Source organism: Falco biarmicus, chromosome Z, assembly GCF_023638135.1.
Source record: "Falco biarmicus isolate bFalBia1 chromosome Z, bFalBia1.pri, whole genome shotgun sequence".
Taxonomy (NCBI): Eukaryota; Metazoa; Chordata; class Aves; order Falconiformes; family Falconidae; genus Falco; species Falco biarmicus.
The window spans coordinates 48,558,504-48,578,496 of NC_079311.1; the positions used below are offsets into that span (position 1 = coordinate 48,558,504).

A 19,993-nucleotide genomic window follows, 5' to 3' on the forward strand; every position below is an offset into this window, starting at 1 on the left:
AAAAAGACCTCATTTTCATCTGTAATACACCAGTAGTTCTTACCTGGAAGCACCTTTAATAACATCGGTCAACATATCTCTGACCCTGCAATAGAAACGGAAAGAATTTACATCATGTTCATTATATTATAGCACGAACTCAGTTAATTTCTCCTTATACCTTACACACATTTATCCTAGGTTAACATTTATCTCATCTAGCTACTAGAAGACTTAGCGCAAATTAATCACAAGCATTAAACTGTAAACGTGCTTATGTACCACTGAACATTTCTTCATGCTCGTGTGCACTACCAATGTTTTATAAAGGGCTCTTATTTGACTTCATTCCAGTTCTTGTAAAATGTGGGTGCATACAATAGCTGTAAATCTGTCCTTGGAGCTGTTACACGTAAGTTTCCAGATCACTGTGCTATGTCTTAGCATAATAAAATAAAAATGTTTTACAACAGACAACTGTAACAATTTATCCAGCACTTACTATAGTGCTGGAAACCACTATGGGCAGTTATGCTATTAGGCAGTAGAGTAACCTGAATCCATTTAAATGAAAACCATAGGAGTGGTTAGTTTCTTACACATTACTGTAGTTGATTTATAATAGGGTACTTGTTTGCATTTGTTTAGTTTTGCATTCATATAAAGACAGAAGCAGAGATGCAGCGAATCTTCTGTATTGCTAGGTTTGGGTAAGAAAAGAGATCCTCTATACAGCAACATACAACACCATCCTGGCCACGACTGCCACCCTACAGAAAAAGCTACACTCCAACCACAGTTCCACAACATGTGATTAGAAGACTAAAAATGTATGCCTAATAAAATAGGGCCATATGTTATAAGACTGAGTTATTCTCAGGCTTTAAAAGAGACCTACTCAGACTTTCCTTCACAACCACACCATCTTTGCACAGTTTCAAACCCAGCTCCACCAGAAACACTTAGACCAACTTGGCAAATACCAATGCAAAATTGCACAGTACTTAAACAATAAAGCATTAACACTACAGCTTATATGAAGTTCTCTACAACCAGGTTAAACCCAGTGGGCAACACGAATGCTTAATGGGTACTGAAGTTAGAGCCCTGAAGCACCAAGCAGTTAAGGGAGAACAGGAAAAGATATGAAAGCTAATACTGTGCTCCCCAGTTACTTACTGCTTTTATTTCGCTACTGTTTAAGGGAAGTCTGTTCATTTTTGACATTAACACTACTTAGGAAATACAGAACAGAAATCAGCTCAGGAGAAATCTATAAAAGCAGCACTGCTATAGGCATTCTCCTAAAGAGAAAGATAAAATGTTTTCTCTTTATACCCTATCAAGAAAGGGATCGGGTAGAGCAACAACAGAAAATTGTGCCACCTGCTACCTAAATAATCTCTTCTACTATAGTGTATCTTTCTGGATCCTACTATGAAACCCACTAACCTAGACTAGCTGGACCAAAACAACAGACACAAATCTTGTACTCCTCTTGAGTGGGACTTAGTAACACCTTTGTGACTGAAATGGGCAAAGGCCATTTTGGTTTTACTTGTACATATTTCATTCCCAATGCACTTATGAACAAGCACAGAAACATATTTATACTGCCTATGGATACGTGGTCCTTTCTCTGCATGAAGCCTCCTACTTACCACCTTGTCCCCCTGGTCATGCACATACATGGCTAAATCCTGACTGAGAGACACTCCTCAGCTGACTGAAGCAGAAGTAGCTGAGGATATGGATTAGGGTGTCTGGTTTTAAACAACAACCTCAGGCTCAGCACTGTCAATTTACCATACAAATTGAGCTGTGTCTCAGTTCACTACATCATACGTCATACCATGGCTTACATTTGTTTTATCAAGCTGTTTTCAATGAGACAGCTCACTTAAGTCTCCACATGTAAGTTTTCTCTTTGCATAATCCCTCTGCTTCAACATGACAAAACAAATACAGTTTTCCATTCCATCCAGTTGTTTACACCACAAAGCTTCAGGAACTGTAAAAGGGAAGGCACCTGTGAACCCATATATGGGAATCCTTACAATCACCCAGCAGTCTCTTTATTCGCACTCTCCCCTGCCTTGGTCATTGTATATGTGGTGGTCTGTTGTTTGTTTTTTATTTTTTAATTAGTGCTCCTACAGCCTTACTTACAAAACTAAAGGCTTTGAAGTCTTGCCCTCCTTTGACCCCTCGCTTGTCATTACAAGTGATCAGGAGCAGACAGGACTTCCTTACCAGAGCCAGGCTGTAAATTGTTTGTATTGCACCTCTTCTGGATCCTCTTTTCCATGTTTTAACTGCATCTCCAGCTCTGCCTGCCTCCCCTGCAGAATTACAGAGTAAGTCAGAAGTGGATATTACATGGCCAATCATCGTAAGATTTCTTCAGAGAACACTTAGGTAACAGATGTAGCCTTTCACTTGAGGGCTACTTCATACGTGAACTTGACTGCTTTTCATATGTGATCCCACTGTAATACACAATACAGTAAAAGTAAAAGAATTGATAATTTTTTAATTCTGAGGAAAACAAGCTGCAGATGGCTCAAGTGGCCACTAGGAGACATCTCTCCTAGAGCATGCAAAGTGTCAAGTTTCCTTGGGAGGGAGTACAACAAGCAGGGAACGAGATTTAGAAGCCTGCTAACTAAAATATATTCCAAGAATAAAACATCACCTTCTGGATTCACTACTTAAAGCAGAATTTCTCATCCTTTTCCATTCTATGACCCCAACCTCCCCGTGACCTCCTACTTATTTCTGTACCTTAAAGAAGATGATATGGATTCTAGCCGCTAACAATTGTTACCTAAATATATTAAGCAACTTTGTTAAATGTTCTGCCTCCAACTGTGAGGCAAGTACATCTCACCTTCTTTAGGTTGTCTGTTACTACTCCTTAGTAGTTATTATGCTTTAAGTGAAAAACACAGGCGCATAAGCTGCATGTTTCAGGTATTGAATTCTCATAGTTTGTGTGTGCACAAAATCCTGAGAATGCAAGAGAGCTGATCCTGTAAATTCAGATGCCACTCAAAATGTGACTCTCCACAGAGACTGAAGGAGCATATTCAAGAAGCGGACTAAATCGAAGGCTACATAAAAACTATGCAAAAACCTATTACAATTTCCCCAAACACGTAAACATTGGCTTAAGCTCTCTACTAAATCCCATAGGATCATCATGATGAGGTTGATTTCAGTCTCAAAAGCATGCTGAATGCACAAACTGGAAGAAGTGTGTAAGTGTGTGAGTATACATAATAAAAGACTAGAGGACTTCCAGGTGTCCAAAGGGAAAAAAACCCTCACAAAAGTGTTTTGGTGAGCTGGACTCTATGAACATCTGCCTCCAAACCGTAGAAATGAGTACTCTACAAGCTATTCAGAAAAACTGAATTATGTACTATCCAGACTACTTGGACTGCAGGTTTTTTTGGCCATCTCAGATGAAATGTACTACAAAAGCACAAGGAGTTAGATACTAAGTCTCCAATAAGGGACTTGAGAAACAAGCAAAATAGGCTTTATTGCCATGTAAAATGCCACAAAATGCTTGAGAGGCGTTCAGAAACAAGTCTGGTAAATGCCAGCTTCTGGTCAAATCTTGCCGCAGAGAGGAAACAAAACAGGAAAGTAACTAAATGCAAGCAACAATAGCCCCCTCTGTAGTTACAAGCTGTTGGGTGCTTTGTAATGGGGCTGGCTCGGCTTAGAATCTGCTGGTTTGCTGGTGGCCAAGATCCATTATGTTTTGCAAATGTTACAGAAGCACATGTTTTGTTGCACAGCAAAAGAAGGAACAGCCAAAACTTCTAGAATTTGCTCAGCAACCTGCACTGCTCACACTGGAAACAGCTCACATGGTCTGGAAATACAAATAAGCCCTTCCAGTAGCACAAAGAGAGCCTTCTAGAACGCAGATATTTGTTAAAAGTTTTTTAGATCATTTCCCTGTTGAAAAACAAAATGACACTACATTGTTCTAGATATGTCAGCTAACCTAATGAAAGAGAGGTTTTAGGATATTTTCTAGTCATTAGATAGGGTGGAAAAATCAAGACTAGTCCTTCACAGCGTGACAGCATAACATGCTGGTTGGAGAAGTTCTGTTTAATGAAGCATCCCTCAACAGCTTCTGTTTCCTTTGTGATACTATTACTACAAAATTCCTACCCAAAATAATAGGTTAGAGCTCTAGCTAAAATTTCACATTTTAAAAATATTAAGAATTGACACATTCTGCAACTTGATACAAGAATATGACTGCAAGAACTTGAACTGTAAGCAGAAGTTACCCTTCTACAAAGTATCCCAGAAGACTCATTTTTATCTCCTTTTCAAAAATTTTTATCAGTAAACACCTAAAGCTTTATTTTTAAATTATTTTACTTGCATGAATGCTCTTGCTGGTAAAAATAAAACTCATACCACTTGGATAGGCATTAACATGCACAATTATGTACCTCAAAATTACCTGCAGGACTGCACTGTAGGCTCGATTCATAAATCCTAACCAGGACTGTGGCAGCAATACGGAACGGTGCCATTCAGAAGGTTGAATGTTAACCTGTGCAACACACCAGAAAGGGTAGACACGGTTACATTAAGTCTAACACAGGCAGAATATATTCTCCAACCTGTGATTTGCAGGCGATCATTTGCTCACGCCCACAGGACATTACACACGGCTGTAGGAAACTAAAATGACAATGTACTTTGTTTCTCTTTCTGGCTTTACCCACATCAAGTTACTTTCACCTTCGTTACCCAGGCCAGGCAAAATTGGTTGCTTCAGGTAGTTCAACAGATAATTGATCCCAGAGAGAGCTGGAATTACATGTAGCAAAAAGCACAACACTTAGTAGTACTGGTAGACAAAAATACGTATGTAACAAAGACGTTAGTGCAGTTTACGCTTGTCATAGTTTTTGTAAATCTTAGGTGCTTTAAAAGCTTTAAACAGACAAAATAAATACAAGCAGATGACTAAACACAGGGGAGACTATTCAAAAGGAGTTAGTACCTATGACTGAGCATGTACCTGTGTTCAGGTACAAAGTTAAAACTTACTTTAAGGAAACGAATTGTTAAAAAAAAGAAAGGAACCACAAAGTTTCTTTCTAGGAAGCACCAGTATAGAACTAACAGGAGGAAAGCACCACCTCAAACAGCTTAAAGAAATATGTGACAGCTCTCCCTGCCTGCCCCCAAATCTCATACAGGTATGACAACCTCAACTTCACAGCAAAAGAATAACTCAAACATTCAATTATACAATGTGACATATGTGCACAGACTTTCCTCAGGAGCCCAAGGTTGTTCTCTTCAGTAAGCAGCATAGCAAACTGACTCAAAGACTTTTCCAGAACATGTTGAAAAGCAAAAATGAAGTCAACTCAGTAACAAGCCATTTTCTAGCCCTTGGTAGCTTAATGAAATAACTACAAGGGTAAGTTAAACAGAGCGGGTCACAAATTCAAGGCCACCCAGAAAGTTCTCCCAGATGTCAGAGTCCTGTGTGATACATGCACCTGTCTCCCCGCAACTTGCATGTTACGCAATATATAAATGAAAATATATTAATTCACAAAAAATATAGTTAGAAGAGTCTGTTTCCCTCTATTCATTACTGCCTTAACTGCAGCAACATTTTATTACCCTAAGACAGGAGTTCAGGTGTCCTCTCCTTTTAAACTGCTGTGTTTTCAGACCCATAAACAACACAAGCTCTGTAATTAAAATGATGGATGTGCACTGTTATATCTCATCATATTCCATGGTAGGCATACAAAATTGGGTTTTCTTGCTACTGTCCAATTATTTCTACTGTCTGTCTCTACCAAAAAAAAATTGAAAAAAATGTCATCACAGCCATCTGGACTCCATTGGAAATAAATTATTTAATCTCAGCAGTTTCCAGAGTAATCAGTTTTTAATAAAGGAAAGACAAACATGTCAGGTTGATGTGAGATGGGATATATCTCAGTATCCACTGTTTAAGGCATACAATTCCTATTTCTAAATTAAAAGAACATGCCAGACACCCTGAGTTATGGGAAAACCCTGTGAGCTGTGATCAAAATTGTGCAAAGCCCACCTAGAGTAACTTACTCTGCCAGGCTTAATCCCAGAAGGTTATTATTATTCCTTTTTATTCCTCCTGTTTTATTTTATTACAGAGACATGTCACTGTTAATAACATGTAATATACTCCATGCTTCAAGGTGTGCAAACCCCTTCTTTCTCCATCACGTGCTCCACTAGCCTCCTCTGTACAGATTGGTTAACCAAGATAAACAACTGAACTCCTCTTGTCTGTTATTTATCTTCCAAAGTCTTCCTTCTCCACCTCCTCTATTTTATGCCCCTAATGATCTACATAAAGTGGTCAATATTCTTTCTTTACATGGATATTAGAACAAAAACCAAAGGACTGTGCTAAAGTTTCATGCCCACTGTCAATGGCGAACTTAAAAACAGTTTTTGAGTTAGTACTAATATATCTATACAAATAAAGACAACCTAAAAGTCAACCAAAAGAGATGACCTGCTCCACTGCACAGCCAATACAAATAACACCCTGCAGAAAAACAAGAGATCTCATCTCTAAATAAGTCAATAATACTAGTCTTTCCCTTTCAGTCAAAGTTTTATTCACACCCTCCTTCCACCTCTGCTCATCAATTCCTCCAACAAGCTGATGAGCAGTCAAGACTCCAGTGAGAATTGTTTGCCTTAGGTTCCCGAGGCATCTGCAGCAGCTCTAGTCTTCCCCTTTGCCTCCACTGTGAGACTATTTTAGATTTGTGCATTTAGATTTGCCTGGTCTCATGATAATCTATAATGTTCACCACATAATCCACAATTATGCACCAGAATAAAAAGCAGGCCTTTGAAACCCTTCAAGTGTTCATGCAGGAAAGAGAAAGTTTTAGGTGTATTGTTGCATTTAAAGCAACTAGACAACATGGTCTAATCAGGAACATATTACTAGCACTTTACACATATTCTCTAAAATTTGCAGATGTGCTTGATGACCAGCAGAATTGCTGAGCAGCTTTTAATTAAATAACTCACTTCATTGCAGTTAACAGTTTGCAGATACGTGGAATGAGATAAAGACAAAAGGGTATCTTCACATTGAGTAAAATTCATCTACGACTGAAAATGACTGGATACAGTGCTGAAGATGATCACCTAAGCAGTGCCGATACCTGCTGTTTCTGTACAGGAAACCAGCAGTCTTTATTTCTCTATCACTGCATACACAGTGGTAACAACAACTACATTAAGCACTGGTTAACTAATACTAGCGAGCATAGACAAAGCTGACAGTAAGTGAAGTTCAGATTCTTTTGAGCACATAATTTATGTGTAAGAAGATATTGGGCAGGGGGGAAACACATGAAAGGAGGCACAAGGGACTTCTGAACTAGCAATGACTGGTTGTGAAACACTGTCACACTGGTCCTGCAATGCTCTTACGAGGCAGCACAACCAGACCAGGCTGTCAAGTAGTTTTCAAGGAAGAGCTGCACCCTGATACCTCAGGCAGTAAGAAACAGCATGAGCTAGGAGCTAGTACTCAGAGCCTGTTGATTGATGGTTAAGAAGGACATCCCTCCCTGAAATGACACACAAGCATAGACTTTGTTGCCCAAAATCCAAGACAAAGAGTGCTGGCAAATGACAGGAGATACTATTCTTGTATTTCAGCACTTCTGAACACACAAGTTTTGCAGACTTCTGCAAGACTGGAAAGTAATTTTCAATGAAATCAGAAGCTCATTTCCCCTCTCCAGTGCACTCCCAATAAAGATCAAACACCATGGCAAGATTATTGATGAGCTTTTTTTCAGCACAGGTGCCTTTGTGCTGCCACAGATCATTTTGCACTGATAAACAGCCAGCAGAGGGCACACAAAATAAAATTAGGGAACAGTGAAATAAAGCATGTTTCTGTCATTTCCCTGGGTATCTGAGATCATACTGTTTAAAGAAGCTAGAAATTATGATATCATTAATATTTATGGCCCATCTTAAACTCTGCTGTAGACCAGGGAGACTGGGAATCCATTACAGTCTTTTAAAAAGTACAACACGTTTCCACCTTGATAGCCCTGTGAACTCACATGGTCCCTAAATCCACCTGATCTCTAACAATGTACGGCTCTGAAAGCATGTCTTAGACAATACCCATATGTCAGTGAAATGTTTAGGCATGTATTTAAACGCTCTTCTCACATATGGGACATATAAACTGCAGCCTCAGTGATTTCATAAACAGGGCTAGCATTACATATCCATATCTATCAAAAATTGAAGTAGCATGTCTTTCAATCTCAATTTTGCTTACAGGCTCTCTTTAACATACTTGCATGCATACACTTCCAAATCCTCCCCCTCCAGCATTCCTTTGTGAGAAAAAAAATTGTCTTTCTCCAAGGCACATTAGACTGAGGAGGAGAAAATCAAAAATCTGTCAACAAACTTACTTCCTGAATACTGTTTCATCACTGGAGGAGATACAGTGGTGGAAACCAGTACAAAGTAGTCCATAATCTGAACTAGATCCATTCAAATACCTAGGCAAAGAAGAATACACTACAGCAAATTCTGTTCCAGAAAACCTGATTATCATTTTAAGGTACCATACAAGGTTTGAATAAGCCCTTGAATCTCTTGATTACATCAAAATCAAACCAGGAAAGAGATTTACAGAAGGCGCTTTCCACTTCATGGCTCAAGGATGCATGTCATCACAGCACATTTAATGAACGCACTTAAAATAGAAGTAGGGAATGCTTCTTCTATGAGTATACAGAGCGCCTAACGTGACTCTTATTTGTAGAGCAGTATTTAATACTGTACAACTCACCACTGGCACCCAACTTTGCAACTGTGCCTGTAAATATGACTAATTATTAGAGCAAAATAACTATGCGAGCTCCAACATAAAACACTTGAATACCAGGAAAAACACAAAGGCAAGATCATCCTCCTTAATTTTTAAAAACATTGCACCAAAAGGGCTGTCAAAACCACCATTTACCACACCTGTGTGCCAAAAGCTGGCTGCCTCTGTGCTTTTTGCCTGCAGCATGAACTGTTCTCTTCACCTCCACTAAAGAAAGAAAAGATAGGTAGACATCTGAAAGCCTAGTAACTTTAACCCAAAACATACATTTACAGAACCATCAAAACATATGGTACATGATGTGAACATATGTGACCATCATTCATTTTCACAACAGAGGTAAGTGCAGCTGGTAAGAAATTATTCCTATAAACTCATAGGAAGAATTACTCCAAAACCTGAAGCAGTCACAGGTAATTACTAGCTAACCTAGCCCAGGTGACTATGATAAACCTTAGGGACTACTTGTACAGTACAATCCAGGCAGCCATAGTGAAAACAAAGAAAACCCATGGTCTATGTGACTTCTGACCACTGTGACTACAGTAACTTACATGTCCTCTCAAAGAGAGGTTATGAAGCTGTGTTTAGTAATCAAACAAATAGCACATCCCCATTTCTGGGGGAAAGATAATCTCCTCTTTCAAGTCAGCAGTGACCAGTAAAAAGCAATACAGCATTTATTGAACAGATGTTCTTCCTCCCATGAGATAACAGTTCAAATAACATCAAAAAAACCTTCTGCATCTTAATCTGATCCTGCTGACAGGTATTATAGCTGCATCCAGTCCCTCAGAAAATAGAGTAACACCTGGGAGACAGAGTAAGTCTGGCCCATTATGGTTTAACAGTAAATTACCTTTTCAGTGTTGTTGTTACTGTTAGATTTGAATGGCAGCTAAACCTAGGTATTTGTTACTTGTATGCTTTATAGACTTTTGAACATACAAGAAGAAATTCATTCTTCTGCATACAAACCTCATTTAGCTCTTCTTTTTTGGCAGCAGAATCTCAGGCATCATGCTTTTTTACACATAAAGAATCCTACAAAAATGAAACTGGTTGCCTCAAGCCCCTCCCCAGGCCCCAGATTTCAAAAAACGAAATGTAATAATGGCAACTAAGCATGTCAGATACAGAAAGATATGCAACCTGTAATTCACATTCCACAGATGTAAACTTGGCAATTATATTGATCACTGCTAATCCCTAAATAATGAAATGCCAAGTGCTGGGGAATTTTAGAGATAACAACAAATGGATGCTTGCTATCTCCCAACTAATTGTAATTTCTTGGTGTTTACATCCACCTCACAGTTTTCTCAGAGCTTTACGCTAACTGCAATGCTTCCAAGGCAAATTTTAATCTTCTTTTTAATGAAATGCTTCTTACTTTACTTAAAAAGTCACTATAACAGTTAAAACTCCCCACCCAAAATAAAAATGAGTGAAAGCAATAGCAAAGAAGTGTCATTCTGGTAATTTAAACCCCCTAAAAAACCTGTTTAATATGCTGTGCTGAACTCCTGAAGCAATGGCTTCGCAAAAACATGTTAATTCCTACAGCCACTGCAGGGAAAAGATGAGCCTAGGTCCTACTAAGTCAATTTTCTTAGACCACTACTGTTATGGGATAGACGTATAGCTTAAGGCCCCTGTTTTTTACTGTTAAACTCTGCTCCACAGAAGAACACCAAGGACTAAACAAACATGAAATTAGTTGAATGAGCCCAGGGACTCACTTCCCTTCTAGCCAAAGGCCCAAATACCTTTTTCCTGAAAACATTAACTCAAACTTTTCTATGTTGGAAAAAGAGGGAGGGAAAAAAGGTAAAAAAACCCTTTTCCATCTTTTAAAGCAGAGTAATCTAAGAACAAAAATACTGATACATTTTGATCACAATTTTATAGTTACTGTGAATTTTCACTAAAAGGGTGCAGTTAGGATTGTCTGAAAATGTTTTGTGTTTAGACTTATAATTCAAACAGGTCTGGATTTTAGTTTTACTACACCTTGAATCAACTGACTTTTTAAAATACTGAGAAACTCAATAAAATACTTCTATCTCCAGTTATTGGTACGTATTCACTAACTCCATCCAGTTCACCACATGTAGTAAAACACCCATGCTTTGTCAAGCAAACCATTTTAAGGTTGTGCTTCTATGAAGGTAGTTTGTTAGCACAAGAAAAATCAATTTTTGATGTGCTGCTGGATGTTAAAATCACTGGTAGTACACACAAATAAATTTCATTTTTTTACCAGAGATTGTATTTGGTGCTTTCATAGGGCTACAGGCAAGTGTTTACAACATCGTAGTTTAAACTGATCTTCATCCCACTGTGATTCAGTTTATGTAACACTTTAATACATGCCTTTTATTGTAATATAACTACATGCTTTTCTCCAGAACCTCTGGCACAAAACCCAAGTCCCACTGAATGAAGCAACTACATATAAAGCAGAGCTTTTCCTTCTGGATGCTATGCAAGCCCATGCTTCATTCATAACTCGTTACTCTAGATCTGCCTCTCTGACATATTTTGCAAAGTCCCTGTGGACTTCCCCTGGTGCTCTACAATGGAGCATCCAAGTAGTTAGAACACATTCATTTACTTGCGAACTCCTGTGATGATGAGGGGTATTATCTCACTTTTCTGCTTTCATTATTTAGCAGAAAAGATGTTTAGGTGAAAAGTATCTATTAAGTTTGCTTACATGATTAGATACCTTGAGATATGTGTTTGAGGGTGGCTTTTGTTTTCCATTGTTACTAGTTTGAGAGAAGAACTTGCCAAGTACTTCATAACTCTATTGACATTGCTTTTATCGTATGGCACCAGGGAGGAATTCTAGACCACAGCTCAACTGGTGAAGACTGGCTTTCATCCTTGTACTACTTGGCATAACTTTTACTGGATCCATGTGGTGTCTCTGTGGCCACAAGATATGATTATTACTTTTTGTGGCTTTACAGTTCAGAAGGACCAAATTGATAACATGCTGTATGATAGGTAAAACCTGTATATGTATGCTAGCATGTGAAAGCGTTTGAGAGATGGTACGGAGCTGGAAGACCACACCAGGCCGAAGCAGCCAACTTAAGCACAGTACACAATTCACATCGCTTGACTGGAAACTTAGGCAAACTATGCTGCAGACAGGTTTGCTATTAAAAGAACTAGTTCATTTGGTCCAAAGGGAGTGAACCAACACAAATGCACTGTGAACATGCAGAGAGGAGGACCTGAAAGCAAAGCCAGGAGAGAGCCATGGGGGTGCATCACAGGATATGCTATAGTTATTTCATAACAGAAAGTGTTTGGTGTCAGTGATTTCATTAGCATCACAAAGGAATTTTGCAGCAGGTAGGCTCCAGGTCTGTTGGTTGTCAGTCACAAACCAAAATAAAGATGTAGACACACTCCCACCTGCAACCCGTATTTCATTCATTCTACCTCTTCCAACTTCTGCAACAAGTACATGATGCATGTTGAAACACTTCCTTCTGTTATACAGTTCTGGTTCACTGTAAACACAGGATCCACCCTGTGCTCTTAAGAAAAGGCTCCTCTCTACAAAACAGCATACAATTAAATAATCTTTAATAGCCCCAAACTGCCTGTATATGGGACAGAGAAAGAAGGAGTAATGGGACCATTTATGCTTTTGTATCCTTGAAAAGTAGAACAGGAAGTGGTATTGCTGTGGGATGGAAAAAAAATAACTTTACAATGTCCAGCTACTCATACAGTGTTCTCATTTCTGGACACACAGTCTAAGACTCAATCTAAATTCTAAAAAGTTCTTTTTCTATTGTCATCTATGCTCTCTTGGTCCTATCAGACTGGTACAATTAATACATTCTTATTTATGTCCTGTGAGCATCATAATGCTCAGATTCATGTAGTTAACCTCTGCAGCAATATAAAATGATCGTATTAACAGTTATTTTATGGACTTTGAAAGAGATTAATATACTTTCACTTCTGTTAGTATCTACTCTCATTGGCATAAAATTGGGAAAGAAACTTACTTCCCTGGATCCAGTTTAATTACTTACTTTGTTTTACTGCTCTCCAAAATCTTCAATGATTAATTTTCTTATCAACCATAAAAGCATCATAATTATAAACTCTCTGAAAGATTTTGTTACAACCACTTCATTTTCTGAAATGATTAAGCGGGGGCTTATTTCATGCCCTTTTTCTAAAAACCACACCAAAGGTAACTCCATGATTTCAGTGGTGTTAGCCTGATAGGTCTAGGAGCTGAAACATTTAAGAGACAGAATAAAATACCATGGTGTAGATGTTGTTTCCCCACAGAGTGCCATCATCGTTCAGACCTGCTATTCACCTGACAGGTATATATATTAACCTATTGACAGGTATAAGGTAGGTATAGTAGGCTGCAAGGCAGATCAAGGCAAAAGTCAGCCTCTGTTTGTTGTACTTGATTTTCACAACAGGTACTTGAGCAGTGAACACTTAAAAAAAAGTATTTACATGTTCAATTCAAATTAGTTGTCCCTCAGGGCAAGTTTAGTTAATTATGACACATTCATACACACTACTGCAAGCTGACACTAACACCTAATCAGCATAAACAAATGAGGTAGTAACACAGGGAAGGAAGCATAATACTTCTGAAAAGGAAACAAAAGCCAGCAACTTACCTCATGAAGGAGGGCTACCAACATTTGCTGGAAATTCCGTCCCCTGCTGACCAGAAATCGATTAATAGGCTTTCCGTCTTTGCCCACATGGACTGGAAGGTCGTAACACAACAACATGCCAGCTTAAAGAGGGTGGAAAGGGGAAAAGATCGGTCAACATCAATACTCATGCTAATGGTTCAGGAGTCTTCCACAAGTCAGTGGAGAATCCAAAGCAAAGTAAAGTTAATTTAATAAAGCCAACAATTTACAAGCACATGTAAGCATATGCAAATGGTGTGTCACTGTCTCTTAACCTGATTCACCCTCAGATTCATAGAAATCTTTGAGTCAAGGCATGTACACTTGTCTACTTCAAGAAAGTGACAGCTCACCTGCAAGGCCTGGTGTCATGCCTGGTTGTTTGTTCCTCTCATACATTTTTAGCAAAAAATTTGGAACACCTGCCATGGTCTTCCCCTGGTCTGAGCGTATGGCCCCTCCTCTCAAGGCAGAATGATACACACCACGGGGCATGTTGGTCATCTCCTGTTTCACAAGTGATGCTGCGAACTCTTCAAATGCTGGATGAAGTACAAGAAAATGAGGAGAGAAGAAAGGGACTGTCAGAGCCTGATGACTGAGAGGCAAAACGATCCCTGGAAAACCCAAAATGGCACCTGTGCTTCAGGGGACTTATGTTTAGATAAACTAGTAATGACACTTCAGACGAAAGCTCAGGGTCAAAGAACTGAGAACTCTTAGCAAGAACTCGAGCAACTCTCTGACACCATACTTGCCACCACTGCAACTTCTTCAAGAGGCTCTGAGTAGGTCATGCCAGATACTAAGGTTGGGAAGAAAAGTAGCCTTAACTATTCCATAAGCTGTTGACTGCACTCTTCCACTGCTACACCAATAACACTGCCACATGCTGACAGGAGAGAAATAAAACTGATGTTTACCAACGTAGTGAAAAATATTGCCTTTAAAACCAGGTTGTTATGAAAGAGATTTCAAAGCACAATGCAAAGAGGGTAGATGGGAGAGAGGGTGAGTATATGCAAACAGGGATACAGAAAGAGAGATGTACTACCTTGATTTCTGCTAACATAGCAGTACAAATTATTAAGTTCTGTATTCTCAAGCTATGCATTTTAATATAAAGTTATTGTTCATTTATGAAGTCAATCTGAAGCAGCCTTTACAGGCACACGTTCAAAAAAAAGGTCATGTTTCCGTATGTGCCATGTATGTACACATATATGGCTGCATAGAGTTTGTTACCACATCACAACTGAGAGCCAGCATTGTACCCGGACCTTGCAAACTCGATAGGTTTAAGTCTGTTAGTGCTTCAGTTCTTCAACTGAGTTTTAAGGGGATTTATAGAAACTGTTTCACACTAGGCTTAAAACTCTAGGATACAAGTTCCCAAATCACAGGCAGTCCTGTTTTCACTAGGAACTACAGGACAATGGAGACAAAAGGGCACTCCCTCATCTTTCTGGGTCCAAGAAATACCTATGGCAGCTTGCAATAAATAGCTTTGTACTGAAACTTCTCCACATTTCCTGTTATCAGCAAGTTCCCACGATTTTCAGCAATGCTTTTTCCCTGTTCAACTTCACAGTGGACTAGCAGTCTAAATCTGATAGGTTTTTGTAGCATGGCAGGAAGGGCACCTACACCTGGGGATATTTCTTTTCTCCACCTGTAATGCCAATATTCTTCAAACAAAAGCCTCCGAATGCAGTTAGGAATTTTCGCTACAGTGACTCAAACAGAAACTGTGAATCTTTGTCCCCAATCCTCAACACTATATACTCTTCCAACAAAAACAGATTTATTGACATGAATACACTATCCACCTACCTGCTCTTTACTTTTGCAAGAGCTTTTTTGTTTAGGGTGGATACAGCAATAGAGAAGAAACTCTGTGAATGAGGACAGCTCTCTCTCTGCTGGTAGCCATCCACATTGACAGGGACACCACAGTACAGGTCGTATCACTGCTGTCAAATTACTGCACTTGCTAATTATACCAAAGGACTTAATACTTACAAGCCACTCAAAAGCAATTCCTCATGCAAGAGATACATCCCAAGGATCTAGGCTGCCAGATATAACCCAAACCTGAAAATCTGGATGAATTTACTGAAACACCTAGATGCGCAGCAAATGCTAGAATGTTGTACTTTAATGCTTGGAATCAGACTGAAGGAAAAAAAGAGGTAACTAGTATCACCAGAAAAAATTCTTAGCATCATTGCTGCAGAGATATACCTCTCGAATAGTAGTAGTAGTGAAGATAATCACAATAATAATAATGATAATAGCCATTGTCTGAAGTGCATAGTTTCTTATATGGGATTATTTTTAATTCTCTACCACATTTCAGACAAGTCTCAGACACCCAACATGAAGAACTACTAAAATGACAAATAATAAAGATTTCATACCCCTTCTGATACCCTGTGGATTCTAATGCTTTGACATAATATGGAAACTGAAATGACAGCTTAGTTTTAAAGGGGAGAAAACACTGCATAAAACTTCACTTTCCAATGCCTCACATAAGCAGAGAGCTACAGCAAACTGGAATTGCAGCATGTTCCAACCAACTGCCACAGAAAGTCTATTTTTACTATGTTTCCTAAATTTTCCTCAGCTCTGTTGCAGAAACAGACCCTACAGATCTGCAAACTTAGATATTTTCCTCCAACAGAGCTGGATAAGGCACTTGGAAAGAAACCCCACAATTCAGTATTAATGCCAGCACCAAGCCCGCCTTCTTATTGGAACCTTTTAACTGCAGCTCCCAAAGCATAACTATGTTATGTTATAGAGTTCAAGTCTCCAGGAAGAAGCATGCGGATGCTGAAAAAACCTAAAGATTTTCCTTCTACTGCAAAGATTAAAGAATAGGGAGCCAGGCATCAGGCTGAGCCAGCATGGGTTTATGGAAGGCAGGTCCTGCTTGACGAACCTGATGTCTTTCTACAATAAGATGATCTGCCTATTGGATGAGGGAAAGGCTGTGGATATTGTCGACCTAGACTTCAGTAAAGCCTTTGACGCCGTCTCCCACAGCATTCTCCTGGAGAAACTGGCTGCTCATGGCTTGGATGGGTGTACCCTGCACCTGGACGGACGGCAGCTAGCTGGACGGCCAAGCCCAAAGAGCGGTAGTGAATGGCATTACATCCAGCTGGCGGCCAGTCACAGATGGTGTTCCCCAGGGCTCAGTGCTCGGGCCAGTCCTGTTTAATGTCTTTATCGATGACCTGGCTGAGGGGTCAAGCACACTCTTGGTAAGCTTGTAGATGACACCAAACTGGGGGGGGGGAGTGTTGATCTGCTTGAGGGCAGAAAAGTCTTGCGGTTTTTTTTTTTAGTTTAAATTGGTTGGGTGCTGAGGTAATAACAGACTGATTCCTGTTCTTACCTCTGCCACAAAGAGTGGTTCCAGAGAATGTTTACCAATATGGTGATAGGCACTTTATGTATATATAAATATAAATGAAAGCTCTGCAGAGGGATCTGGGCAGGCTGGACCGATGGGCCGAGGCCATTCCTGTGAGGTTCAACAGGTCTCAGTGCCGGGTCCTGCCCTTGGGTCACAGCAGCCCCACACAGCGCTACAGGCTGGGGCAGAGCGGCTGGAAAGGGCCTGGTGGGAAAGGGCCTGGGGGTGCTGGTTGATGGCTGGCTGAACATCATGGTAAACAAGTTCTTCCTCATATTCAGATGGAACCTCCAGCACTGCAGTTTGTGCCCGCTGCCCGTTGTTCTGTCTTGGGCACCACTGAAAAAAGCCTGGCCCCATCCTCTTGGCACTCAGCCTGAAGATACCTGTATGCACGATGAGATCCCCTCTCAGCCTTCTCCAGGCTGCACCGGCCCATCTCTCTCGGCCTTCCCTCATGAGGGAGATGCTCCAGCCCCCTCACCCCCTTGGCAGCCCCCCGCTGGCCCCTCTCCAGTCGCTCCCTGTCTCTCCTGAACTGGGGAGCCCAGCGCTGGGCACAGCACTCCAGGTGCGGCCTCACCAGGGCAGAGCAGAGGGGCAGGACACCCCCCGCACCCGCTGGCCACGCTCCTCCTGATGCAGCCCACGCTGGCAGCGGCCTTCTTGCCCACCAGGGCACACTGCTGGCCCACGGGCCACTCGGTGTCCTCCAGGCCTCCCAGGCCCTTCCCCGCAGAGCTGCCTGCCAGCAGGTCAGCCCCAGCCCGTGCTGGTGCGTGGGGTCGCTCCCCCCCGGCGCAGGACCCTACCCCTGCCTTTGCTGAGCTTCATGACGCCCCCCCTGCCCCACTGCCCAGCCTGCCCGGGCCCCGCCGAACGGCAGCGCAGCCCCCGGGGTATCAGCCGCCCTCCCAGCGCTGTACCACCAGCAAACTCGCTGCGGGCACGCTCTGCCCCTTCACCCAGGGCGCTGGGGGGTGGGCTGAGCAGGACGGGACCCGGTGCTGAGCCCCGGGGCACAGCGCTGGCTGCGGGCCCCCAGCTGGGCTGCGCCGCTGGTCACAGCCCTCTGGGCTCTGCCATCAGCCAGGTCTCAGCCCACCTCCCTGCCCACGCGCCCAGCCCACCCGGCCTGCGCTCACCTGGGGCGGCTGTGGGAGACAGGGGCAAGAGCCTTGCTGAGGGCAGGGCAGACAACACCCACTGCTCTCCCCTCATCCACCCGGCCAGGCGTAGCAGCACAGAAGGCTATCAGGTTGCTCAGGCGTGATTTCCCCTTGGTCAATCCATGCTGACCACTCCTGAATAGCCTTCTTTTTCTCTCTGTGCTTCAAGATGACCTCCAGCATGAGCTGTTCCATCACCTTCCCAGGGATGGAGGTGAGGCTGACTGGCCACCAGTGTCCTGCGTCCTCCTTCTTGCCCTTTTTGAAGACTGGAGCGACACTGGCTTTCCTCCAGTTCTCAGGCACCCCTCCTGTTCTCCATGACCTTTCAAAGATGAGCTAGGCAGTAACATCTGCCAGCTCCCTCAGCGCTTGGGGATGCATTGCATCAGGGCCCATGGATTTGTGGGTGTCAAGTTCACTTAGGTAACCCATACTCAGTGAATGCTTGGGTTCAGAAAGCTATCTGCATGTATGTTTTTATACCAGTCCGTGGTAGCTGCACCTTTTTATTCAGTCTGTTCTCTCTAAAGTCCATTTTGGTTCCCTGTCTTCCTGGTAAGTTGCCTATCTCGGCATCCATTACACAGCTTGAGTTTTCTAACTAGATACATCACTGTCTTTTGTTGAAGTAGGTTATGTCAGTCTTCCCCACAAAACTTCCAGAACTTACTAGTTAGTGCATACACACTCTCCAGGTGGGGCTGCACATACTCCAGACCTCAATGCATGGAGTGTTCAACAGATGGATCTTTCTAGGACCCCTCACTGGGGGAAAATACTACAAAATACTACTACTATCGTATAGCTGTGTTTACAGGCTGCAATCACACATCAAGATCCCAGGCATTCTACAGTGAAATTACAGTGCCTGTGTTCAGCCACTAACATCACACTACCTTGTAACTGGAAGTGAAAGATAGCATTAATGAGGGTAATTAAGTAAACATTAAAAAATCTAAATAATTTGGTGATGCAACTGCATAGGTGTCAAAACAAGCGCATCAACCACTGACTATCTGTTGAAACATATTTCAGTATCAATATGCATCACTAAAATTAAGCATCAACCATAGCACTAGTATCTATTGACAAAGTAGATATTGTATATAGCACTGTTTTAATATTATTAATACTCTGTTTATAAAACACCACAGTTTTGGGTGCGGGTTTTTTTCCTTCAGTCCACCCTGGGCTAAAATACAAAGTTGCCTTTATAAACACCTGCTCACTCCTCCCTATTGAAGTTGTCCTGTGATGAAGCAAGCCAGCCCTTGAAGCAAATTATACGGAACCAGCTTCTCCTATATGACAGATAAGGATTTGTAAGTTATGTTGCAAGCACTTTTTCCACCATGAGGACCTCTGACCCACTATGTTCCTAAAAATGGATAATCTGGTAAGATACTTTCCCAGGGCAGGGAGAAGGCTACACTTTAACATAATGCTCCATTATAGACGCTCCATTACAAAAAAAACAAATGTCTGTACAGCCACAGTGATTATAATTCTGCAAAGTAACCTCAAATACTTTATGTATTATACCTCCTAAAACAGAAGCTGGTGTTAGAGACAATAGCTTGATGTATGAAAAACCTGGAACAGAAAGATCTGTCGCCTCCTCCTCCTCTTCATCTTCATTCATGTCTGCCTCCTCCAGTGAGTCAACTTCTAGTCGTGCCTGAAAGATTAAAAAAATGGAATGTCAGCATAAAAATTCTGAATCCTCATTACCTTTCTGACTCCAAGTATCAAACAATGTCAAAACCACCAACTAAAT

At 41.2% G+C, this 19,993-nt stretch overlaps 1 protein-coding gene across 3 annotated transcripts in view; it reads right to left on the reverse strand.

The window, feature by feature from the left end:
- Positions 1–19,993, reverse strand: part of FOCAD (focadhesin) — a 121,404-nt gene that overhangs the window by 32,728 nt on the left and 68,683 nt on the right. For all 3 annotated transcript variants that reach the window (XM_056323863.1, XM_056323862.1, XM_056323861.1), the window contains exons 20-25: positions 19,759–19,894; positions 13,971–14,159; positions 13,597–13,718; positions 4,475–4,567; positions 2,233–2,321; positions 44–85 (exon numbers count right to left, since the gene is read on the reverse strand). In XM_056323863.1, coding sequence (XP_056179838.1) covers positions 44–85; positions 2,233–2,321; positions 4,475–4,567; positions 13,597–13,718; positions 13,971–14,159; positions 19,759–19,894 — 671 coding nt within the window. The remainder of the gene's footprint in view (positions 1–43; positions 86–2,232; positions 2,322–4,474; positions 4,568–13,596; positions 13,719–13,970; positions 14,160–19,758; positions 19,895–19,993) is intronic.